A 27,381-nucleotide genomic window follows, 5' to 3' on the forward strand; every position below is an offset into this window, starting at 1 on the left:
TGAGAAGCAAGAATGTAAAAAAGGTATCTGTTGGCAAAGCTGTCAAGTATGTGAAGTTTGTCTTGTTCTTAGATTTTTTTTTATCCCCTTTTAGAAAATCTAATATAAATTTCTGATATTGTCATAGTTGGGTTATTAAAGTGAAACCCTCTTAATCCCAAGAGCAGAAGAAAATGAGCTGGTGAAGGGCACAGCAATATAATATACTAATTAGAAGTATGTAAAAATAAACTTTTGTTCTGTATTAGAACAGTGAGGATGAGAGACATGAGACTGATGATGATATTCCCATAGGTCTGGGCAGAAGCTCCAAAAAATGGTATCCTAGCACTGAAACAACATTGTTCACCACCTGTTTTTGTAAACATACCTGTATCCTGAAAAACTATTTCAGGAGAAATTATATTGGTGAAGACCTTAGAGGTAGTGAGGTCTTTATCATGGTTCAATTTTGTGTTCTGAGAATAGGATGGGCCAAGGACTAGTAGGAACCCTCAGATGACACCTGAGGAATCTTGGTGGAATGCATGAATAAAGCACCGAGCTTAAAGTCAGGAAGATCTGAGGTCTAATTGTGTTTCAGATGTTTGACCAACTATATAATGCAAGTTATATAAGTTAAATTATTTGGGCCTCAGTTTCTTGTAAGATGAGAGTCTTGGACTCAATGTGTGTTCAATGTCTAGCTCTTAACCCCATAATCCTAGTTTTTGATAGGGCTGTGAATTGAAAAAAGTGGTGCAAAATAACTGCCCAGGGAACTTTCTCAAATAAAGGTTAGGATTCATGACTAGTGCTTCTGGGGCCAGTTTACCAATCTACCAAATCATTTAGCCATTTTGGGCCAAAGATACTGCTTCCCAAAATAGGGATAATAATCCTTAAACCATAGTGGGTTTTTGTTGTTGTTGTTGTTTGTTTGTTTTAAAAAAAGGAAAGCGCTTTGTAAGCCTCTGAACACTATAAATACCAGCTATTGGAGTGTGTGTGTGTGTGTGTGTGTGTGTGTGTGTGTGTGTCTCAGAGATAGAGAGTGGGAACGTGACAGAAAGATTAAACTATATTTGTTTTCAGTGAAATCCGTCTACACTAATCTGTACACCACATGAAAAATATGGAAATATATTTAAAATGATTGCACATGTCTAACCTATATCATATTGCCTGCTGTTTTGGGGAAAATGGAGGTAAAGAAGAGAAGGAGAATAATTTGGAACACAAAGCCTTACAAAAACAAATTTTGAAAACTATCTTTACATGTATTTGGAAAAATAAAATACTATTGAAACCTCCTTCCTCCCACTAATGCTATATATAGATACCAGAAGCTTAAAACAGGTAATCAAAGTAATCCTAATTACAATAATTTTGGGTAACTTTCTCCTTCATGACTAATATTTCATGACAACAATTAAATATGTTATTTGTCAGATTAATTTGACCACTCTTCATCATGATACTAGATTGTTCATATGTATGTGCTCACCTTCTTTTCCTCCTGTAACATCAGTGGCTTGTGACTTTTTTTTTCCAAGTTAAAAAGAGCATCACTTATGAGAAGCTCTCTCTCTCCTTCCTCCTTCCCCCTATTGTTATCTTCTAAGATAGTCTATGTATTTTTCTAGTAGGGAAAGTTGGGGACTTTAGAAACTATAGTTTTTAAGCTATCATTCAGAGGAATTTAAAGATTGTGATTTGATGCTAGAAAATTGGCCGCTGTCCATTTTACCCAAAAAAGGATTGAATATGTTTATCTGTTAAAGTTTACAAAGCACTTTCCTTACAACAACTTGTAAGGTAGAGCAACAGACTTTTATTTAAAAAGAAGTATGTAATTTCAGCAAAATGAGCTCAGGAGTCAGAAAACCTGAATTCAAATCCTGCTGGGATGTTCTGCCTGCTGACTTTGGGCATATATTCCCTCTTTTCTCAACTGTAAATAACAAGGAGAAAGTTACTTTCCTCCCTGTTGGCATCCTTGAAGCTCTAGATGTGTGATCTCAAATTGACAATTCTTCCTACTACACTATACTTGTTCTTATTTATTTTTCCCTTCAATTTCCTTATGTCATTATCCATAGTGAATTAAAGCTCCATGGAACCTAAATTGTTTTCACAAGATTAAATAATTTGCAAATATAAACTTGTGTATGTTAGTGTTATTTAAATAACCATTTAGCATAAAAGATAAAACATAATAGAATAACAAGAGGTTTATAAATTTTTCATAGTGCATTTGTCCAAAAATAAAAACCATTTAAGAATTTTTTTAATCCTTTTACCTAGTGTTGTGAGTTTGCCTCTCTTTAATCATCTATATTTTCTTTGATATGAAATTTGACTTAATTGAGGCTACTCATTGATCTGGTTCTTTGGAATGACTTCTTTTTCTCCTCTCTACTCCATTTTTTCTATCCAAGAAAAAGTAAATAAAATAGTTGCTGTTTAGCTTAAGTAAATTTTTACTGATGCCTCACAATGACTGAAACCATGTTATTTGATCTTCACAAGTGGCCCTCATCCTCAAACAACAGTATTTGAATCCACACTTTCCTGATATCAAGTCAGTTAACCCTCAGTCCATTGCTCCATAATTCTTTCAAATGTTGGTCAGAGAGGGTAGATGGTTTAGGTTTTTACCTCAACTCATTTAGCTAACTTCTGTATAGCAATTAGAATATAGACTGCTGTTTTAATCTACATCAATTTGTCTATTCCCCCCTACCTCCCCTCCCCCCCTTTTTTAAAAGTAAAGACAAAGTCCTACTTGGGTTCCTAATTGTGGCATTCTGGGGACACTAGATTCTTAAGAGTTATGAGAAAGTGCCATATCATCTGCCAAGTCCTCTCTACTTGGAAATTTCTGTCCAATAAGGGCCAGCCCACTTGATTCTGAAGAATATCAACAAATAGTGAAGAGAAATATTTCAATTTGATGCAAAGAGAAACCTAGTAATGATAGATCTATCTAAAACTGGAAAGAGTTGCCTTGGGAGGTATTGCACTCCCTGTCCCTGAAAGTTTAAGGAAAAGAATGACTACTAGTTGGGCATCTTTTAGAAGAACTTCTTCAGTTGCAGGTTGAACTGAAGACCTTCAAAGATCTGCTTCCATTCCTACATTTGATCTAAGCTCAGTTGCAATACCATCTATCTCCAAAAAACAAGATTATAGAGAAAGAAAAGAACACTAAAACACTCTTTTGCTAGAACAATCATTAACAAAATCTGCTATTTTGTCATTTTTTTTTTTTAAATCAAGGGTGATTTTTGTTTTTCAGAACAACTTCTGGAATTTATGCATCAGTTGCCTGCTTTTGCTAACATGACAATGTCTGTTAGAAGAGAACTCTGTGCTGTGATGGTATTTGCAGTGGTGGAAAGAGCAGGAACTATAGTGTTAAATGATGGAGAAGAGGTAAGCAGTACTTCCCTCAAATTACAGAGTTCAAGTTATTAGCTCAGAATTGATCATTACAATTACATTAAAAGTTGGAAAATGCTGAAAACCTTTTCTCCTTCTCAATCCTTTCTTTTTTCCCTCTTCATGTTCCCTATCTATGTCTAACTCCTAAGTTGTGAGTAATGCAGACACTTTGAAGCCCTGCCCTCCCATCTTCTGTTCCACAATTTCAAGAGGCGGCACTAGAGTTTTCATTACTTATTTATATTAATATTATTATTATTATATTATATAATATTATTATATTAATTTTATTTATATTAATGAATTTTGTTTCCTTAAGAAATACTTATTTCCAAATATGTTTTTCTGAAAGAATGAAAAGAAATATTATTTCTGAGATATTATGTGACTGGTTGTTTGGGTTTACATTTCCCCCAACTCTCCACTTTCTTTGAGTTAGGAGAAATTATAAATACTTCTGAATTTGTAGATGGGGACAAGGGAAATGATCAGTGAAAATGATGATTTTGACCATTTATAATTTTTGTTTGTTTGTTTGTTTGTTTGTTTAGCTGGACTCCTGGAGTGTAATCTTAAATGGTTCGGTGGAAGTGACATATCCAGATGGGAGAACAGAGATTTTATGTATGGGGAACAGTTTTGGTGTGTCCCCCACTATGGATAAGGAATATATGAAAGGAGTAATGAGGACAAAAGTGGATGACTGCCAGGTAAAAAAAATAAATATATGTATACAGGAAACATATGTTATTGTTCTCTTGCCAAGTGCCTATTTGCAAAAAGGTATGCCCTAGTGTTAAGAAAATTTCCTTGAAACTTGGGCAGTGCTCTTTGCAAATTACTCATAGTACATTTATAAAGATTTAAAATTGCTAGTGTTCAGTTCAATGATATTTTTAGTGCCTACTAAAAACCAGACCCAAGGACAAGAAATATAAAGAAAAGATGAACTTAAGAGAAATTCATTTGGTCTCAGTATGAGTATGAAAGTAAACATATCCAAAATGCTTTTAATTCTTCAAAAATGTGATGGATAAATAAAGAGTATTATAACATTTAGAATCACTAATAATATCATTGAGTACCAAGTTTTAGAACAAGGGAGAGGGAAAGGAATTACAGGAAAAGAATTAATTGTGGATTAATCTCCATGCTAAATTTTTTCTCTTATAAATTATTAGACCATAACAAAACAAACTAGAACTGTTCTGAAGAAATTTAGTTATGGCAACAATCAGAAAAAAAAGATTTCTAGTAGTAAAAGAGATCTGAGTCTTAAAATTGTGAAAATTATGATATATTCCACAACATTTGTGAATATAGTAGAGATGTGATGACTATATGAAATAGGACATTTATAGAATAAATAGAAGATTTATAGAAAAAATAGAAGAAAGAAAATGTGAGATATTATTACTTATGGATTTGTTACCCAATGTCCTCTAAAAGATGTTAGTGAGAACCAAAATGAGAAAAAAATATCTAAAATGGAATGAGTAAATTTAGCATCTGTCAACAAAAAATTGCAATTATATATTTGTATATATACATATTTATTTACTTATTGGCTGTGAAAGAATAAAGTAGATCAAATACAAAGGCTGAAGGACCAATAAAACATAAGATTAATTGAAACTCTGAAATATCAAACTATAAAATTACCATAAATTCTTGAAGTTAGAGAAGGACTTACCAGAGTAATAAATGCAATGAAATATTTAAATTCAGTCATGGCATCATATCTCATTGAATCGGTTGGTACAGAGGATAAATTTTCAGTTTTTGCTAGTTTATTCTTCATACCTTTAACATATCTCAATGAGAATTGTGTTTTGTTTTGTTGTTTTTAACTTGATTTACATATATTACACATATTTTTAACTGATTTATGAAAAAAATTTGGGAAATGCTAATTTGACATTTTTTATTACCACAGTTATTATAAATTGAAAAATTCATAGGAATCAATTTATCTGGCTGTTTACTCAGGGAATGATAACAAGTGGCTCAAGGAGAAATGGAATTTATGGTCCTATTTACCTTGTCAAATATCTTTATTATGGGAAAAATAATAACAACATGACTTTAATGAAATATTTGTATTAAATATTGGTATAGAGACAATGTAATGAAGGCTAAATAGTTAACTCTCAATTATCCATTGTGTGGCAGTGAGGAGGGAAAAAAGCAGATAATCTCCAAAATTTGTTGTATTTGTATTTTTAATGCATTCTTGTTTTTTGTCATCCTAAGAATTTTGCTCCTTAAAAATATTAAATAAATCACTGCTAAAACTCTAACTCAAGAAAGAAGGGAAGTTATCCAAATTCTCAGTGAAAATTGCTGATCAGTTTTTCTGCAATCCCTGCTGGGGAGATCTTGGGACAGTGAATGTGATTAGGATGCCACATCCATAAAAAGGTTAAGAAAGGGTTGTTTTGGTTTTAATGATTCCATTACCACATTAATACCCTGATAATTAAAAGAATGGCATTTATTTCATAAGTAGTTAGAATATAAGAAGTAGACATATGATTATGTCTGGAGGTGTCAAATATTGTTAAATCAAATGCTCAGTTGCTTATAAAAAATAACATTAGATAGCCCAGATTACATTATTATGTCTTAGAAAAGCAAAACTGAGTTATTTTGTCCTGCTTTTGAAAATGCAAATCATATTGGATGACTTCAGAAGTTTCTTGTCTGACAAGTTTTGTTTCTTAACATGTTTAACGTGGTTGACTTGAAGAAAAATAAAAACTCCTGAAAGTTTTTTACTCTAAATGAGTGAGCACTCAGTCCTACATTTTTATGCATGATCTAGTGGATAGGGCACTGGACTTGGAGTCAGGAAGAACTGGGTTCAGATTGTGCCTCAGATACTTATTAGCTGTGTGATTCTGAGAAAGTCACTTTTTTGCTTCTGTACTTCAGTTTTCTTATTTGTAAAAGTGCAGCATTTCAACTTATTGTGGTTCCTTACAGCCTTAAATCTACTATTACCATAAGACAATCTAGTGCCATCTTATACGGGATAGGACACTTTCACATATGTGTACCTTCCTTATACCTCTTTAGATTAAAGTGGGACATGTTTTCTTTCTGATATGGCACTTAGAATTTTTTTCTTTTTATATTTCTGGTTTATTTGCTTGAAAAGATTTTGCTGAGATTTTAGAGAGCAGAAGGGAGTTCCCTTTCTTCTTTTGGTTTCTACTTTCTCTCTTCAAATATGCTGTTTTCTTGGCTTGGTTTGTTCTGGAGGGCAAGGTCAGAATAGCTTGCAGGCAACTAGTGATCCCACTGACTCTATTGCACCTTCCATATATACAACTTTTCCTTTCTTTTCCTGTACTTTCTCTTTCTTCTTCTACCTTCTTCCCATTCTTCCTTCCTTTATTCTTCTTCACTACCTATGTCTTAGGCCTTCCAGTGATATCCCAGGGCCATTGCTTATCCTTGAAATGGGAAGTGATGGAAAGTACCAGACTAAATAGATTTATCTGGCCTCATTAAATTGGCGTATTATGTTCATCTGTTCCTGAGCAAAGTGGAGGTAATGTGGCATTTTAATTTACAAAGCATTTTCTGAATTAGAAAACAAGTTTGCCATGGATAATTGAGAGTTAACTATAATATTTCTTTAATTTGTGTTAATTTATTTATTTTGTCATGTCATTTTTTCCCCCTAAAGGAAATTGTCAGTTTGAATTAAGGAATTATTTAAACATTTATTGGTTATAAACAGCTGAAACTATCACTAAGACTCAAGCTCAAACAATATTTTCATATATTACTACTACTTGTTTATGTGTAACGCTTTATTTCTAAAATCAGTCTTGTGAGTACAGTTATAAATAGAAGCATAATTCATTTTTGTTAGGTTCATCCCATCTTGAGATGTTGACTGCTCTTATTTTAAAAGTGTGAAGTTAATAAATCTATTAGAAGGGGCAAACAAGTCTTTTTGAGATCAAATAAGATTGTTTTTATCTAAAATTTCTTTTTCATATCATGGCATATGTTATAATCCTTCTGTCAGGTTATTGATATAGAAAATAAGGTTATGCTGGGCAATAAAAAAAAATCTATGCCTAAAATCTAATATGGATTGTTTTTTACCATTTATATTTAAATCTCTAAGGACGATCCAATTTAGTTCATCTCTCTGCCTAAAGTACTTATGTTGCTTTATATTAAAATATTTTAAAGAAGATACATGTTTCACTTTAGATTTACATTTGAAAGCAATCATTTTAATATTTTTTATAAATTTGTCATCATAAAAACAGGATTGGTAAGTGAAATCTCTCCAATCCCATAAATTGTTCCTGGATATTTCAGTGATATTTTTATTGACACCTGTCTAGAATATCTTCTGTATTACCAAAAAAAGGGACACAACTTACTTTTAAAAGTATTTTTGAGAAATATAAGTGTGACAGGTTTTAAAATATTATAACTAGTTATGTGAATCTAAAAAATAATAAATAGAACATCTCAGCCAGTTCAATATGAAAAAGTTATAGACAACTTTGTCATTAAATCCAGTTGTTCACATCATAGGTTGATAAAGAATGGTGAACTTTGACTTTTCAATTATCAAGTGATTTCTCGGTTCAGACTAAATTAATTCAAATGAAGAAAACTTATTCTTTAAACCCTGCTAAAAACTATTCAGTTATTAAAAGCTAAGTTATTACTTCAGTGGTCTATGAATCCAGATGCTTAAAATGATTTTCATCCCACTAGTAGGATTGCCTCTATAATCTTATAAAAAAAACCATTATTTTTTGAGTAGTTTATTCTTATCTCTGAAATACATTATAGTTGGCAACAGAGAGAAATGATTCTTGGATGTCTGTGTCACAATTAGATCTTTCTTTTTCACTATTTAAGGACTGACTTTGGCACAAAATATGATTTAAAAATAATTATATGAGTTTTATAGCCTATTAATAAAGCTTTATTCAAAGGTTATAGAAATATATAGTTGTAAGTGTATATTACTTGAAGTTTATCATCTCTCTTATCTTTGAACTTCAATGTTAACTTCATGGAAATTATGTTTTGTTGCAACATCTTGTAGTAGAAAGAGATAGTCTTTTCTCTCCCTCCTTCCTTCCTTCCTTTCTTCCTACTTCCTACCCTCTTATCCACATCCCCACAACTGCTAAGTTATACAAAATAAAGCGTAGTTCACATGAAGGATTTTGATTTCTTACCAGTGTCCAATATAGTTTGAGATGGAAAATGCTGGACTGGATCATGAGTAATATCATTATTTAAATTTTTGTGGAACATATTGAAACACAAAAGAAACATTTTCATTTTATGCTTTTCCATTTTAAACTTTTTCTATAGTTAGCATAAAAATATATATAGTGTTTAAAAAAAAGCTTAAAACAGTGAGCAAATGAAAGTTAACAGAAACTTTCATTAAAATTGTTCTGTTATCATTAAAAATACTTCTATAGAATTCTTATTGGAAGTTTTCTCAAAGTAAAAAATATCAATACATATAAAACAACCATCCATTATAATTAATGGAGAATTCTATTCATGTATATTTTACTCTGTTAATTGAAAAAAAATTTTAAATTAGTAATTGCTTGGTAATGTCTCATACCTTCCAGTTTGTCTGCATAGCCCAGCAGGATTACTGCCGCATTCTCAACCAGGTGGAAAAGAACATGCAAAAGGTGGAAGAGGAAGGAGAGATAGTTATGGTGAAAGAACACCGAGAACTTGACCGTACTGGAACGAGAAAAGGTCACATTGTCATCAAGGTAACAAAAAAAACAACAAAACACCCCTCAACGGCTGACTATTCTACTTAATTATTTAAATTAAATAGTTCAGATCTGCCTAAGATTTTATCTTCACATTATTTAAATTTGACTTGAATATTTAAAAAAAAAAAAAAAGTAAAGTACTTATTTATATGCAGGGTACTTTGCTAGATTAAAAAAAAATGATGCAGAAAAAAAAAAAAAACTTGCAGAATTTATATTCTAAGCCAGAGAGATCAAACCATGTGGTATGTACACAACACCCAAGATTAAACTGTAATTCAAAAATATTTAACAAACTGAATAAAAATTCTTTTTTTTAACAGTAGCTTTTAATTTTCAAAGATATACATACAAAGATAGTTTTTAGCATTTATCTTTGCAAAATCTTGCATTCCCAAGCTAAATAAAAATTCTAATAGAACATAGATAATGTTAATATGTACTTTTCAAGTGACTTGTAGGCATCTTTATATTCAGTTTAGGGGCTCCCATTTCTGTTTGTTTGATACCACTGTTTTTTTCGTGTTTATGACCCCAAATTAAAAATACAGAAGAAATCTTATCTCTTCCATGATGTTAGATTTCTAGATTTTTAATTTACTCAGGTTGATGACTTGTATTTTTACTATATCAGAGACTGATTATCATTTGATCCTTTCGGTATTTGGGGACACAGTCAGTGAATTAAATGAATTTTCTTTTATGTATGTAAGATGTTATTCATATAAAACAATTATTTCTTTATTTATCATAGGGCACTTCAGAAAGATTAACAATGCATTTGGTTGAAGAACATTCAGTGGTGGATCCAACATTTATAGAGGATTTCCTGCTGACCTATAGGACTTTTCTGTCTAGTCCAATGGAAGTGGGGAAAAAGTTATTGGAGTGGTTCAATGACCCTAGCCTCAGGGATAAGGTTGGAAAAAAATTTTTATATCAGCTTTTAAATATCAAATTAGTAAAAGCATCTCTCTCTCTTTCTCTCTCCCTCTCTCTCTTTTTCTTTCTCTCTTTCTCTTTCTCTCTCCTCCTCCCTCTTACCCTGTCTTTTTCTCTACTCCCTCTCCCCATTTTTTTCTCCTTCCTTCCATATAACTATCTGTATCTTATGCCAGTTAACTTCAGATGGATGTCTAAGATAAACCATATTGAAAATGTACATTCCTAGTTCTTGGATGATTTTGCAACCAAAAATGGCATGAATAGACTTATAATGAAAAGCAGTTAAACTATTGAAACTAAACTTTAGGAGACAGTCAAATCTGTAACATTTTAGAACAGGAGCAATTCACTAATTTTTGCATTACTGTTGTCTTTGGCATTCTGGAGGTAACATATGGACCCTTCTCAGAATGGTGTTCTTAAAGGCATAGAATAAAATGCACAGGATTCCAGAAAAAAACAAGTTATATTGAAGTATGTGTATGTGTATGTGTATGTGTGTGTGTATGAAATGAATTATATGTATGCATGTATATCTTGTTGCCCTTGATGTTCTGGTTTGTGTGTGTGTGTAACAATATACATGTGTGACTGTGCGCATGCACACAAAGACACACCAGTTCATGGTATCCAGGTTAAGAAGCCCTGATTTAGATATCTCATCATAAACAAAAATTTACAATACTAGCACCTTTTAACTTAATTTTAAAAAGGCGTTTGTAGGAGTTACATTTGTAAGAGTTAGCCCTACATATTTGTGAAGTATGTAGTCTCACATTTAATCAGGTTAAATTAAAATTCCATTAACTGAACTCAGGACTAACAAAAGAAAATTAGTGTTAAAAGAGTATCTGGTAATTTTAGAGTCTCCAATCCCCTTTTTCAAGTGGTAGGATCAGAAACTAGATTGCAAAACAGAGAAGTGACTGGGAATTGAAGAGAAAGGAGAAAAAAATGGATCAATACAGATTAGTAGTTTTAAGGAATGACAAGATCAAATGAACATTTTTTAGGATGGTTGAGACTTGGTCATGTTTTATAGATAGCAGAGGAGTCAGTGATGAATGTGACATTGAAGATGAGAAAGGAATAATTGAGGGTAGCCAGATGGCACAGTAGAAAAAGTACTGGATGCAGAGTCAAGAAGAATAGAATTTAAATCTGGCCTTAGATGCCAGTAAAGTGACATTGAACAAACTGTCTACCTCGGTTTATTTATCTTTGATAAATTAACATGATTAGATAATATTAGCAACTACTTCCTAATATTATGTTATGGAGATAAAATGAGAATGTTTGTAAAGTATTTTGCAAATCTTAAAGCACTGTGAGAATGCTCTTTATCATCATCATCATCATCGTGGTGGTGATGGTGATGAAGATAATGATAATGTCAGGTTACTGTAGGGTGCTGAATGAAGAAGAATAGAGTGGCTACCCTTGGCAAGGAGGAGAGAATGGAAGATGGGGGGAGGCGGAACAGAGTGGAAAGAGCACAGGAAGTTCTAGAGAGAAGAAAGTTTGAATTAACTATTTCGCTGACAAATGTGGAACTGCTCAGGAAAGAGTAAATGAATTGTAATACAACAACTAGAGCCCAGTTGGAATTAGATAACACATATTTAATGTGAAACTATTTTGAAACTGTGCCCAGGAGCACTGAACCTCTCGTGAATGGGAATGGAAAAGGCTAGGTGGTAAAGACACCTAAGGTTATGGCACCCAAAGGGGCATTGGGCCATGCAGGAGGGATTCAAGAATAACAGAGGGTGAATGGTTGAACCAGTCAACCAGACTGTGAAGAAGGAAGGGAGGTAATCAGAGCAGTATCTCTCTTTGGCTCTTTCTCATCTGTTCTTTCTCCTCAATACCCTTTCCATCATCTCCATGTATTGGTAGCCCCTTCTCTATGAAAAATAATTGGCAAGCCATTTACTTTATGAAAGCATGGTCCTTAGAAAAAACTGTCTTTCTAGAAATAGGAATTTTTATGGTTTTTTCTTTTGCTAAATTTCTAAATTTTTAATTTTAAAACTAGAGTCTGAAGGGTTTTTTTTTTTAATCCTGTTAAATTTAATTAAGAAGAAAAACTTACTGAAGAATAAATTGACTTTCAGGTTACACGGGTAGTGTTGTTGTGGGTGAATAATCACTTCAATGACTTTGAAGGGGATCCTGCCATGACTCGATTTCTAGAAGAGTTTGAAAACAATTTGGAGAGAGAGGTAAGATAGATGCAAGGCTGCATTTCAAGTATTTTTTTTTTTTTTTTGTCAGCATAGTAATCTCTATTTATGCAACCCTTTTTGAACTCTTACAGAAAATGGGTGGACACCTGAGGCTATTAAATATTGCATGTGCAGCTAAAGCTAAGCGGAGATTGATGACACTCACGAAGCCTTCACGGGAAGCTCCTTTACCTTTCATTTTGCTTGGAGGTTCTGAGAAAGGATTTGGTATCTTTGTGGATAGTGTGGATTCAGGGAGCAAAGCAACAGAAGCAGGCTTGAAGCGTGGGGACCAGGTATGCTAAAAATGAACCCAGACTTTAGATTGAATATCAGGATCTCCTTTTCCCAAATTACATATTTTGCTCATGGTGTCATAGATTTGATATATTTTGTAATTTTATTTTCAGATTTTAGAGGTAAATGGTCAGAATTTTGAAAACATTCAGCTCGCAAAAGCCATGGAAATTCTGAGAAACAACACACATTTATCTATCACTGTGAAAACCAACTTATTTGGTAAGAGTTCCAGATACCCACTTATCCTTTATTTTGTCTTTGAAAGGGGGCTATTCTTTTAAATATTTCTTCAGTCACTCTACTGTAATGATTTCAATTATATGGGGCATTTATGCTTAATTCTTCCTAGGGCTTTAATTTTAAAGACATATGGAATATGTTGATTAAACTGGGGTTTAAAATGAAAATCCATTAAATTAATGGCAAGAATCTACATTTATTCTTTTCCTTATGGAATATCAGAAATTCTGTTTAGCCTTAGTGGTCACAAACCTAGAGGATACCTCTTAGAGTAATATTGAGGCAGAGAGGAATAGCACTGAACAATATTAACCTAAGGAAAAGGGCATAGCATCAGAAAGCATTAATCTTATCCATAATGATGGAATTGTCTCCCATAAAATTGCTCTTCTCTGGCCATCTCTTATGAACTATCTTCCCTAGACATATTTCACTTATCCACTGCGGTTGATCAGCAGGATTGTTAAGATCTTACAATTTATGTGATTTAGGTTTTGTTTCTTTCTATATAGTGTTTAAAGAACTTTTAACAAGATTATCAGAAGAGAAAAGAAATGGTGCCCCACATCTCCCTAAGATTGGAGACATTAAAAAGGCTAGTCGCTACTCAATCCCAGATCTTGCGGTAGATGTGGAACAGGTTATGGGACTTGAAAAAGTAAATAAGAAAAGCAAAGCCAATACCGTTGGAGGAAGGAACAAGCTAAAAAAGATACTTGACAAGACTCGCATCAGTATCTTGCCACAGAAACCATACAAGTAAGTGCCAGAGTTTTCATTTTCTGCATAAATGATACTTTAATGTGTCTTAGGAAACATGGAACAGCTTTGAAATAGTTTTATGGATACATGGGTGCATTCTTAGTGTGTACATGAACAGACCCTGTACATTCCCAGATCTCATCTCTGAGATATTTACTGTCTTAATAGAGATATAAAGAAAACAACTTGATTTCTACCCCCAGTTATTGTGCCCATGTGCCTTTTTTTCTAAAGTTAAATGTGACTAGAAAGGCAGCTTGGTGTTCTGACTAGGGGACTGGCCTTGGAAATAGCAAGACCTACCTGATACAAATATTGGCTGTGAGACTGGGAAAATCGCTCAATCTCTCAGTGCCATGAGCAGTTTTCTAAGAGTATAAGTTGCAGAGTTAACTGTGGCTTAGGATTGGTAATATATGAGCTAAAAATTCCCTGTACAAGTGGACAAGTGGTTTAAAAAAGAAAATAAAATACTTGTTTTGTGAACTCCTCATTTGGGCATTTGTGGAAATGTATGCAAAGGCTCCTTCCTGTTCATTGTATTTAGAAAAATAGAAATGAAATAGGTTTTTTAAAGTGACAAATCACTTTTGCAGGAGCCCAAGTCATTTTGGATAGATGAGGTTTTTTTTTTTTTTTTTTTTAATTAGATTGGATAGAACTTTTAAGTGCTAGAGTGCTTAATTTTAACTTTTGAGGCTGTTAGGTAGAATTGAAGATATACAGCACTAGACTTGGAATCAGGAAGACCTGAGTTTAAATCTGCCTCAAATATTTAAGCTAATTACTTCTGTCTTCCTCAATTTCTACAATGTAAAAAAAAAAAATGGGGATAATAATACCAGCTACTTTCCAGGCTTGCTTAAGGATTAATGAAGATATTTTTAAGACTCTTTATGCCTTGCATATAGTAGGTGGTGGATAAATACTTATTCCCTTCCCTTCCTTTTAATCGAAATATTCTAAAATATGTTAGGCATATATTGTTTTGTGATTTAATTTTTAAGGACATTGTATTGAGGTGCAGCTTTCTATTCCCCTATTCTCTCTATTCCCCCCATTGTCTCCCTTGCCCCTCAACACCAGCATTATTCCCTCTTCCTTGTGTCACTTCCTCCTTCCTCCCTTCCCCACCTCCCAGTACAGCTGTCACATGCCTTCCGGGGTAACCCAGAAAATAACACTGTTTTCTCAAGAACAGTGCTATGGATTTGAACCATCTCTTTTATGATTTGGGTTCTTCCTCTTATCTTTAAAAACCACAAAGCAGCAGATGGAACAATTGCAACAGCTGGCCCAGCAGCAGATGTTTATGGAAAGGGTTCCTCTTCTCTCCACCCTGTCTCCTTTACATCGGTCTCTAGTGTATCTCCATCTTTTTAGGCTCTGATCTGCTATACTATGACTGTGTATTGTTGGTTACCTCTTCTGATCTGATTGCTACACAAGACTGCTGCCACTTTTTCTTGTCTTCTCTCTGCCTTTTTTTCTCCTTTTTCTTTTTTTCCCCATCTATCTTCCATCAGTTCTCCACTGTATTGTGTTATATTAGAGAGAAGGCTGAACTTAAGAGTTGAAATAATGTGTCCCAGCTTAGGCACAGACATTGGGCAAGTGATTCAATGTCTCCAAGCTCAAGGTCCCTGCTCCATAAAACAGTCATGATGACTTTACTGGATTATAGTGAGGAAAGTGTTTCATTGCAAAGTAACATGTAACTGTTAACTCTTACAACTCTTGTCTTTTACATGAAATACTGGTCTGTGATTACCCCATCAGAGTATCTTTTTCACCAACTTTGGTAACCCTTCATAGTGTTTTTGGTATAGAGGTCTTAGCTTTCCTTTCTTGTGTTTTTCACTTCATGTTGCTACATTGATTCCTAAAACTCTTCCCTGTTTTTTTTTTTTTTAAAGCCATCCACCATGTCATTTCATTTAGCACCATAATATTGCATCCCAATCATGTATTACAACTTGTTCATCTATTCCCAAACTTATGGGCATCCCCTCAATTTTCAGTTATTTTCCACTCAACAAAAAGAGCTTGTTACATTCATTTATTTTAAGTCCTTTTGTCTTTTTAAAAATTTACAGGAGAACTTTATCTCCTTCATATTTGCAGATATAGATGCCTAAAAAGAAAATTTGCCCCGACTATGTAATGAAATTACAATGACCTAACATTTCGTTTAACTAATATTTTATTATTTTCAATTACATGTGAAGACAATTTTTAGCGTTTATTTTAAAAAAATTGTTGAGTTCCAAATTTTCTCCCTTCCTACAATGGTAAGCCATTCAATATAGAATTACATGTGTGCAATCACATAAAACATATTTCTATATTAATTATGTTGTGAAAGAAGAAATAGACCAAAAAAGAGGGGGAAAAACAAGAAAAAAGTGAAAAATCATAATCTTTTCTCTGCATCCAGAGTCCATTAGTTCTTACTGTAGATGTGAATATCATTTTTTAACATGAAAAGGACTTACCATTTTTAAAAAATTACTTCTTTAGACATGATATAGCAAATTAGCATAACCTTCCCTAGTATATTTTATGTTAGAACATCTTTTCCATAACTTTCCATTTCCCTCAAAATATATAATACTCATTCTTTTGCTGGTTATTTTTTTATGGACCAGACATAAGATGATTAGGTGTGCCCATGTCACATGGTATTTGGCAACTCACTATACGCAAAATATTCATTATCATTTTGTCAGGAATCTTTTGTTTATATTACTTAGTTCTCCCTAATTTCCAAGCATTTGTAGAGAAATCTCTAAGACATGTTACTATAAAATATGACCCCAAATAGAAATACTACAGAGGGTCAAACTTCCTTCCATAGTTATCTGGACTGGACAAAGTTTTAAGAAATAGAAATATTCATGCCTCTTTTCCCCAGGGTATTAATAAGGTAATTACAACTTTTATTTATGGGAAAAGATTTCAGTATATTTCAGTTATTTCTGAATCCACGAAATTTCAATATGCTTCTTTTAATCAGCAAAGATGATAATGTATAGTTTCTCCATGAATTACAATGGAATTTTTTACACTAGAATTTGAACACTTCAGTGACCATACATAGAAGTATTTTATTTGCCAATGGGAACTGAAAAGATATTCCTAATGATTTTTTTCCATGTGTCTGTTTCATTCAATCATCACACCATATCTTTTCTTGACTGCTGTTCCATTCTGAGAAATTTACTGTTAATACTGATCACTTTTACACATGTGCATGCATGTGTGTATGCATGTGTGTATGCATGTGGGGGGAGGTTAGGAAGAACTTAGTCTCAGAATTACATGTCATGCAGGTGAAAAATAGTCAATTCTGTCTAAAGACTACATATTAGAAGTACTTAGCATATTAAGTGTATGTGTTATAATTAAACTATTTAGATTAGATTCAATTGTTAGATTTTTGTTGTTGAGGTTCTGAAGTGTGGATATTATGGATAGATCATAAAAAGTGACATAATTTTGAACTATTGATAAACCATTTGCTGTTTTATTCTTTGATTAGTGATATTGGAATTGGCCAGTCTCAAGATGACAGCATTGTAGGATTAAGGCAGACAAAACACATCCCAACGGCATTACCTGTCAGTGGAACTTTATCATCTAGTAATCCTGATTTATTGCAGTCACATCACCGCATTTTAGATTTCAATACTACTCCAGGTGAGCATCAAATTCTTTACTTATTTTTTCTATCCATTTAATTTTATAAAAACAACTATTAACATAACATATTAACATAGCTGTTAATATATAGGAGAACTCAGACCCTTTTGTAAAAAGGACTCCATTGCATGTTTAACCTTGTGGTGACACTGAATTTCTCTATCTTTATGAGGACTTCAGAGGTACTGTAATAAAAATATCACTTGCTGCCCTTTCTAAAACATTACTTTCATCATTAAATATTGTGCCTTTATAAATTTTATACTAACTTTTACCCATCTATTCATATTTAAAATTTAAATGAATATGTGGTGCTTTAGTTAATCATATTTAACCTAATATTTTAGAAAGAAATTGAATTTAATTTTAAATGAAAAAAATTTTTTTAATTTCCAGATAAATAGGATGACCTATTGCTTTTATAGTTGATGGTCTTCTCAATGTCTATTACAAACCTTTAGATGAAAAATATGTAATCTTTTTTTGTGTTCTGGACCCCATCTCAAAAATGGCAGTTCAATTATAATTGAAATAAAGGATTGCAATTAAAATAAAAATTTCTTTTCTCATCCAAATTTAAGAAATCTCTGAAAACTAGTCACAATCTCCCTGTGGTTCTGTAGATCCCAGGCTGAGAATCCCTGCTTTCTATATTCAAGAATCCTATTCTCATATTTGTGTTTTATCCTGCTTTGCTCTGGCAAAAATGTTTACTCTGGTAAACATCATTTGACATGTCCTCTTTCAACTTCTCTAAACCCTCCAACCACTGACACCAATGTTTAGCCTGTCTTGATAATGCCTTTTCAGCCTGTAAATAATATCTCCCTTTTAAATTCTCCCCTGTAATTCTGGTCAGACCTCTTTTATTTACCAATATTTATTTTATTTGTGTTTGTTTTTGTTCTTCCAGTTAGACCATAAATTTCTGGGAAATAGAGAGAGATTGTATTATTGCTTCAAGTTTCTAACCCCAGAATCTGTCATGTATTAGCTGTACGTTGAATGGAATCAAGCAAAATTGTATAGTAGACCATATTATTAAAAAACCAATATAAGAGAGATTTGTATTTCAAATATTCTCAATATGATGAGTTGTTTTCTGGACTAGTCTTACATTTATCTTATAATCAGAACTGATTTGATAATGATGTCACAACTCCATTCCAATTCTTTGCCAGATCCATTGAAGCACAGTCTCATTCTTTTTCTGAGTTACTTGACTTTGCTTCATAGATTGTCTTCCTGCCTACAGGTAATTGGCATATCTTTAAGATAAAAATTCTAGAATTTGTATATCTTGATCAAGCCATGACTTGGGGGAAGTGCAGATTGAGGGAAGAAAATAAAAAGTATGGCATAATTGATCATAGTCAAGTTTTCAGGCTCCCTTTCATTTGACTCCAAATTGTATTCCTGTATTTCCTGCCTCTAAAATATTCACATATGACTTTTTTTTTCCCTCTTTAGATTTACCAGACCAAGTTTTGAGGGTTTTTAAGGCAGACCAGCAGAGCCGGTACATCATGATCAGCAAGGACACGACAGCGAAAGAAGTGGTCATTCAGGCCATCAGGGAATTTGCTGTGACTGCCACACCTGATCAATACTCCTTGTGTGAGGTCTCTGTTACTCCTGAGGGAGTAATTAAACAAAGAAGACTTCCTGATCAGCTTTCCAAACTGGCCGATCGAATACAACTAAGTGGAAGGTAGACAATCATAGGACACACAACATCAATTTTTTTTTCCTCTTGAAGGGTTATTTTAAAGTTGCTTCACTCGCTCCAAAATGACTTAGGGTAATCATCCATGGTTATCTAATTGGCTTTCCACTATTAATTCCCTCCCCTTCTAGTTTTTAAAGAGATGACTAGAGTAGTCTTATAAATGTTTACATTTTACCAGCCTTTCCTCTTAACTTTTTTTTAAACAGCATTCCTCTCCCAGGAATTGTTTCATAACTAATAAAATAAATCAATTGCACATTCTACAGTGTTCTTCTGACATAAATAATTACTTGCCCTGGGAAAATGTGCAAATGGCAAGGCTGATTTCAATATATAATCCAAGAAAGGCACCCAATATTCCATTTCCACCTATTCTTTTTAGGGAAAATGCCTTGGGAAAACTTCTGTCTCATAAATCTATGAAACCCAAGACTAATTTCATTTTTCAGAAATATGACATATTAACCCTGCCTTTGCTGATAAAACCATGTAACCAAATTTATGTAAAGAAACAATAACTGGGCTTATAGTTAATTTCTAGAGGTTGGAAATCCTTAGTTCAAACTCTTGTCAATAACTAGTTATATAATTTATGGGCACCTCAGTTTTCACACCTTAATAAGGGGAATGATCATAATATAGCCCCTTCTAATTTACAAAGGGATTTATATATATTATTTTCATTGGTGCAATCATAATTTGCTGTAACTTCCTTACAGAGTTGTTATCAAATCAACCACTGAAGCTTTGATATTTTCTGGTCCTAGGAGAATCTGTACTATATAAAAGCAAGATATAAGATGTTTGATATTTCAGGAAAATAAAATAAGCCTAAATTCATCTCAAGTGAAATTCTCTCATACTGAATTTTGCCTATTTTAGTCTTTGAGAGGATCATAATTACCTGCCCCACAGCATAAAACTCCTTGGAGATCCTAATTTCACTTTCATTCATCAGTTGAGAAAAGGGGAAACAATAGAGAAGCTCACAGATAATCCTAGAGCCAAGATGTCTCCTTACTTGGATGCAAAGGCAAAAATAAATAAGTAAATAACCTGCTTTACATCTTGTTTACTACTCTGTGGTCAAAACATTCTTTCCAGCTAAGAAAACTAGAATGAGGCTCTGGGAGATCCCCTTCAAAAGCTTTCCTATCTTCTTTCCCAGAGCCTTTAAACTTGGTTCATTTGAATGAGAATAACTTTGAATTACATTAGGAGAAAAGGTAATAGAGGAAATTAAGTAAAAGAAAGAGAAAGAAATGGGGCAAAGGACAGCAATTAATGCCATTTAAAAAGCAAATTCAATTTGATTTATTAGTTGACAATTGTTGCCAGTGTCTTATGTGGCATCATGATCTGTTGAATGAGAAAACTGGTATATTTACTGCTGGAGTTGGAAAGTGTTGTCAGGAGTCCCCGATGAATTTTTATTGGAATCCTTTGGTAAAAGATTGAATTATTCTTTCCACGGATTATTGCATTGACATTTTATTTCACATAGGTATTATCTGAAAAACAACATGGAGACAGAAACACTCTGTTCAGATGAAGATGCTCAGGAGTTGTTACGAGAAAGTCAGATTTCCCTCTTGCAGCTCAGCACTGTTGAAGTCGCTACTCAACTCTCTATGAGAAATTTTGAACTTTTTCGGAACATTGAACCCACAGAATACATTGATGATTTGTTTAAGCTCAAATCAAAAACAAGCTGTGTAAACCTGAAAAAATTTGAAGAAGTTATTAACCAGGAAACATTTTGGGTAGCATCTGAGATTTTACGAGAGACCAACCAGCTAAAGAGGATGAAGACCATTAAACATTTCATCAAGATAGCATTACACTGTAGGGAATGCAAGAATTTTAACTCAATGTTTGCAATCATCAGGTAAGAAGATGAAGATGATTGGTCTGTCTTCAGATTCAATCCCACTTATAAATTGAATCTAACTACCAAACTAAAGATTAGGACATATCTGTAAGAATAATTGTACTATATAGCTTTACTGGGTTTGAATGGTGAATTGAATAACAACTCCTGGTCAGTTCTTTTTCTGGTCTATGTTGTTGAAATTAATGATTTAAGACAAATTTAGGATTTAAATTTGAAGACCTTTAAGAAAATAGAAAGTAAAATGTTATGTTCACAGTTTTCTAAGTAGAAGAATTTGCATACTATACAACAAACTAAATTTGTAGGTATTTTGTGTCAGTACATTATTGCTGAGATCATCATCATTATTAAGATTTTGCTTACTATAATAGAATGTGATCATTTTCACTACAAAATGTTCATTAGCATTGTTCTATTTTACTTCATCTGAACCTATTCCTATGCTTTAAAGTGCCATGGAGGTATTCCTGGTTTTTTGGACTCTGAAATGTGAGTAGGATAATGTGATAGAGCAAGTAATGGACATGGAGCATGAAATCTCTACTCCAATTCCTATTGGCTGTGTGATCCTAGATAAATCATTTCACCACTGAGCTTTTGTCTCTTCATTTGTAGAACAGGGGTTATGATATTTCTACTACCTTTTTTTGCAGGGCTGATGGGAACTCAATGCTTGGTAAATATTAACATTTTATAGCAATAGGAGTTCGTATTACCAAATTAGATAGAATATGTCAAGGGATTCTGTGCACAACTAGGTAGGGGAAACTTGGCTACTAGGAGATGATTTTTTTTTTTTATCATAGCAATTCATAAGACAGTTTTCTACATCTTGTCACCTAATTCATCTTTTCAATTGTTTCCCAGTGGGTTGAACCTGGCACCAGTAGCAAGACTTCGGACTACTTGGGAAAAACTTCCCAGCAAATATGAAAAGTTATTTCAGGATCTCCAGGACCTGTTTGATCCTTCTAGAAACATGGCAAAATATCGCAATGTTCTAAACAGCCAAAACCTGCAGCCCCCCATCATCCCTCTATTCCCTGTAATTAAGAAAGATCTTACATTTCTTCATGAAGGTAAATTGGAAATTTCAGAGTGGATTTTTTCCTTTTTCTTGTGGGTAGTTTAGAAGAAAACACCATTCTGGTTTCTTTCTTTCTTTTTTTTTTCCTTCCCTTAACTACAGGAAATGACTCAAAAGTGGATGGCTTGGTTAATTTTGAAAAGCTAAGAATGATTGCAAAAGAAATTCGTCATGTTGGTCGAATGGCTTCAGTTAACATGGATCCAGCTCTAATGTTTAGAACTAGGTATGTTTTTCATCTTTAATAACACATAATCTACCTTCATGGTTTTCCTTTAAATTAAACGCAGAAAAATAAGTGAATATTGTGTCCTATCTGTTCTTTAACAGAAATTATGTTGGAACGTGGTAAGCGATGGTAGGTCATTTCAAATAATACTTGGTATGTTAGCCTCTAGTTCAAAAGTTTTGAGGCTAAAACTTCAAATGATGGTTTGTAGATTGAAAAATCCACATCACCTAAATGATGATGATATTGTGGCTCTACACACAATCTGATGAATATTTTCAATACTGCCAAATTGTTTGTTTTGTTTTGTTTTGTTTTAAAAAAAGGCAATTCAACTGGTTTGGGTTTTGTTTCAAATTTTAAATAATATGACTGACATTTCATTGAAGGCATTTAAATCTAGTCTCCCTGAAAAGACACAGTTTTTCTTCTTTTGGAACTGTACTGTAGTTTTTTCAGATGGCATCATTCTAGTACACTTGCTATTTGAGAACAAAATGTATGTTTGAGATGATGCTGTTAATGTTTGTGGGCTTCTAGTACACTTGCTTGTCCTGAGGCCTAATCCTTTCTTTCTGAGCTTGTGATCTTTCTCTGTCTCTCTTTCTATACCCATGCTTCAATCTTCATGGCTCTCACTTACAGGAAGAAGAAATGGAGAAGTTTGGGGTAAGTGGAAGGTGACAATACCCACAGATGTACATCCTACTCTATCCATTTGCATCTTTTTTTTTTTTTTTTTCTTCTGTCCGCTATTTGTATTTTCTGATGCTTTAGCTTTTTTTTTTTTCTTTTGTTAACCCCCTTGCTCTGGCAGAATGTTAGATGACATACTGACATCATTTATTCTATTGGGGCTTTTCCTTTTGAGGTCATGAACATGAGAGCTGTGAAATAATTAACAATTACTTAGAGAAGAAATAGGGCAGACATACTTAAAAGTATCCAGTTTGGCTTGATCCTAATATAATTGGTATGTCTTAGAATAATCCAAATGCAGATGCTTAGGGGAAAAGGAAGATTTGACCACTGAAATCATTATTTCTTTTGCTGCAATGAATGCATATAAGATTGACCTCCAGGTGTTATAAACTTAACATTTTTTATAGCTGAACTAACTACTATTTTCATCCTATGAATCAATTCTTTTAAAATTTTATTCTTAACAATTCATGTGCCAAATAGTTTCCATACATGTGTTCAAGTTTGCATGATTGTTGTACTCATATTAACTTATTGATTGCATTACTTACAAAAACTTAACATGTCCAACCCAAAATATAAGAAAAAATTTTTCAGTAATTTGTTATCACAGCTACTCTTATTTAAATTCTGTTTGAACTTCTAAAATTTATATTTTTATTAGTTATGGAATTTTTTTTGAAAAACATCAAGTTTTAAACTGCATAAGTTTAATTTTTTTCCTAAAAAGTTATAATTTTTAAATTAAAATTTTTTTAAAGCATCAATTTTTAGAGACACTATTATTCCTTGCTGACTTATATAAGAAAGCTACTTTAAGTTCTCTCCTAGATAGATGTTTGAATTGGAACTTGCCTAGTCAGAACAAAATAGGTGTCACATACATATGTAATTATGCAGTTGTAATGATTTTTAGTCATATCAATTTATTTTCTTTACCCATATCCATCTATTTTTTTTAAAAAAAACTCTTTGTCTTACTGGAATGAGGCATGTAAGCTTTTCAGTATAGATTTACATCCATGCAACCTTTGGCATGTTTCTTATTAACTCAGGGAACCTTGTTCGAAAGTGAACTGCATTATCTTTTCTTTGTCTTTTTCAGATCTCTCAGTCAAGGGAGTACAAATGCAGCAGTACTGGATGTTGCACAGACTGGTGGACACAAAAAACGTGTACGCCGGAGTTCCTTCCTCAATGCCAAAAAATTATATGAAGATGCCCAAATGGCTCGCAAAGTGAAACAGTACCTGTCCAACTTGGATTTAGAAATGGATGAAGAGAGTCTTCAGACATTATCATTGCAGTGTGAGCCTGCAACTAATACTTGTAAGTTATTTTTCCTATAAGTGGTTGCAGGAAAGAATGAATGTGGAAATCTACAAAAGTACATTTGGGTCCTTGTGAATATCGAGTAACTAGGAAACAAGATTGGATATCAGGCAATATAGAAGGTTTAAAAAGAAAAACAGTCAACTTTGGGGACAGGTCTTAAGAATTGTAATCCTTTTCAAGCCATAAAATTTTACCTTTTCTGGAGGATTCATTTTGAAACTAACCATTTAAAATGTCAAACTAAGAATTAGAAAAGTTATCTATATGAATGCAGTCATTTGGAATGTATATTTCCTTATCACTTCCCAATATTCTATTAAAAAAGGGGTATGTGTGTGTGTATGAAGTTAAAGGTTTCAATAAGAAATTAAAAAGCTGTACTATTAAATCTTGATTTTTATTTTACATGGATAAATTGACACATAAAGTAAAGGATCTTGTGTCAGCGAGGTGGTACAGTTGATAGACCCCTGGAGTCAGAAGAACCTGAATTAAAATTCAGTGTTAGACCTGGCTTGGAGAATTTTATGTAAAATTTGACTTAGACTTAGTTTAAGTAAGCAATCAGGCCAGACTCTCAAACTATAAAAAGTTAAGTGGAATACACAATATGCTTGTCATCTCACTCCCCGCCAACACATATTCTAGTAGTATAATTAATGAAATTAGCATTCTTAGCTCCCTGATTGCCTAGATAAATTAGTTATTTTTAAATTGAAAATAGCACTATTTGTTGCACTTCAGTAAATATGATAATGTAAAAAAAAAAAAATACTCAGGACCTTTATTAGAAGAAATTGTTTCCTTAAAATGTGTCAAAGATTTCCTATGGGAGACAGATTTTTTTTTTTTTTTTGAGAGGGAGGATAATTCAGTCACAAACAAATTTTTTTCCCCATTTGCTTTTAAGGTCATGAATATGAGAGTACTATTTTTACTAATTTTTTTTTTTTTTTTACAAAATTTTATTTTTTACAAAATTTTTACTAAATTAGATTTATTAAATATTATTTTGAAAAACACTTTAATGAGAGAGTTTTCATATTATTGTCTTTTCCTCATATGACCCCCCTAGAATCCTCTGTTGTAACAGTGTACAATTGAACAAAACAAACTGCCAGAATGATAGTGTCTGACATGGTAAGCTACTTTGTGACCCTGAAGTATGTGACTTGCCTAAGAGTATGCTAGAGCCCACTCATACTATATTTTGAGAGCCAGTTGTTTAGTTTTCAGTGTACACATTTATATTTTAGAAATTTGTATGTGCTACACATCAGAGTTTGGTTTTTGTTGTTGATTATCTTGGAGAAAATGTTAGTTATGAAGAATCAAATTAAAAGTATGTTGTATCTACTTTTCTTTTTTCTGGAGAAACAAGTGTTAAATATTTACCAGCATAGCCCTGGATGATGAAAAGGGAATTGTATTTCATGGTCAGTTAACATATCCGAAACAAAAAATTTCCCCTCTTCTCAACTTTCCTATTGTTGTTGACAGCACCACTAAAGTACCTGTCAAAACATCCTTAAATCTTCATTTGTACTCAGCCCCACATATGTGGTCTATTGTCTAGTCTTAATTCTATCTTTGCAGCATCTTATATATGTCTGTATAGATGTTTCCCCACTTACATAGTTACTGCTCTAGTTCATGCTCTCATTTTCTGTCATCTGTGCTATTATAGTGGTCTCCTAGTTGGCTCTGGCCAAGTTTCTCCTCACTCCAATCTGCCTTTCACTTAACTTTAGCTGCCAAAATTATTTTCCCAATATCTCTATGTAACACTTCTTCCTACTCAACAAACCCAGTGGTTCTCCATTACTGCAGGGTCAAAAATAAAATCCTGTTTGACTTCCAACTCAATACATTTTCACTGGTTACCCCAGATGCTTAGAATGTTCACTTAGAACTCATAACTTTCTTGGCTTTCTCCAAGACTCAGTTCAAATACTATCTTCTACCTTCAGCAGAAATCTACTTAAGAATAGTTTGTTTCTTGTAAGATTAATGAAACTAATACATTTTTTGATGATAAGGTAGAGACAGGGACTGAACCTGTTTGAATTGTTCTCTTCCTTCCCCCAATTGGTATAGGAAATTTCCAGGTAAAAAGAATGCCTTTATTAGTGTTGATAGCACCATCGCTGAAACATATTCTTTAAGAGTTGTCTATGGCACTGAGAAGTGACTTTTCTGAGGTCACACAACTAGCATACATAAGAAACAGGATTTGAACCTTAGCCTCAGGGGCTCCAGCTCTCTAGCTTCCAAATCACATTGCCTCCCATGTAATATTTGAAGAAATAAGAACTACTGCCGTGTATCAAAAGTAATTGTATTTTTTACTATTAAATATACACTTTAATGGTAAGTATTTTTGAAGTAATTTTAAAAATAGTTATTAATACCTTGATTTTCTTCTAAAAACACAGTGCCTAAGAATCCTGGAGACAAAAAGTCTGGCAAACCGGACACATCACCAGTCGCATCAAGGGCAGGAACACAGCAGAAAGTACAAACACAGCCACCACCGCAGCAGCAGCCACCACCGCCACATAAAATAAACCCAGGATTACAGGTTCCTGCTGTTTCTCTCTATCCATCACGAAAAAAAGTCCCTGTAAAGGATCTTCCCCCATTTGGTAGGTGATGCATGCCATGATTTTTTTTCCATACTCAGCAGATAGGCTCTACTGTATGGGCATTGGACAAATTTGTATATTTCTGAAAATTTAATCTGAATGTGACTTCTTAATTGAATTTCAGTAACTAGTCATTATTTGATCATTTGCCTTTATTCTACATGATTCTGGGTGTCTTATATTGTCAATGGCTGGAAAAAATGAAATTATTTTTTATTATTATAACTTTTTATTGACAGAACATAAGCCTGGGTAATTTTTTACAACATTATCTCTTGCACTCGCTTCTCTTCCCACTTTTCCCTTCTCTCCCTCCACCCCCATCCCCTAGATGGCAAGCAGTCTTTTTTTTTTTTTTTTAA

General features: G+C 33.1%; 1 protein-coding gene across 13 annotated transcripts in view; it reads left to right on the plus strand.

The window, feature by feature from the left end:
• Positions 1-27,381, plus strand: part of RAPGEF2 (Rap guanine nucleotide exchange factor 2) — a 287,869-nt gene that overhangs the window by 245,971 nt on the left and 14,517 nt on the right. For 12 of the 13 annotated variants that reach the window (XM_023505892.2, XM_023505894.2, XM_023505895.2 and 9 more), the window contains 16 exons: positions 3,281-3,417; positions 3,978-4,136; positions 9,063-9,215; positions 9,976-10,140; positions 12,284-12,391; positions 12,487-12,690; positions 12,805-12,913; positions 13,447-13,693; positions 17,238-17,395; positions 18,869-19,109; positions 20,632-21,015; positions 21,889-22,100; positions 22,211-22,334; positions 22,983-23,006; positions 24,145-24,368; positions 26,810-27,019. In XM_023505892.2, the coding sequence (XP_023361660.1) occupies positions 3,281-3,417; positions 3,978-4,136; positions 9,063-9,215; positions 9,976-10,140; positions 12,284-12,391; positions 12,487-12,690; positions 12,805-12,913; positions 13,447-13,693; positions 17,238-17,395; positions 18,869-19,109; positions 20,632-21,015; positions 21,889-22,100; positions 22,211-22,334; positions 22,983-23,006; positions 24,145-24,368; positions 26,810-27,019 (2,859 nt within the window). The remainder of the gene's footprint in view (positions 1-3,280; positions 3,418-3,977; positions 4,137-9,062; positions 9,216-9,975; positions 10,141-12,283; positions 12,392-12,486; positions 12,691-12,804; positions 12,914-13,446; positions 13,694-17,237; positions 17,396-18,868; positions 19,110-20,631; positions 21,016-21,888; positions 22,101-22,210; positions 22,335-22,982; positions 23,007-24,144; positions 24,369-26,809; positions 27,020-27,381) is intronic. The other variant, XM_012552140.3, reaches the window with a different exon arrangement.

Source organism: Sarcophilus harrisii, chromosome 6 (genome assembly GCF_902635505.1).
Source record: "Sarcophilus harrisii chromosome 6, mSarHar1.11, whole genome shotgun sequence".
Taxonomy (NCBI): Eukaryota; Metazoa; Chordata; class Mammalia; order Dasyuromorphia; family Dasyuridae; genus Sarcophilus; species Sarcophilus harrisii.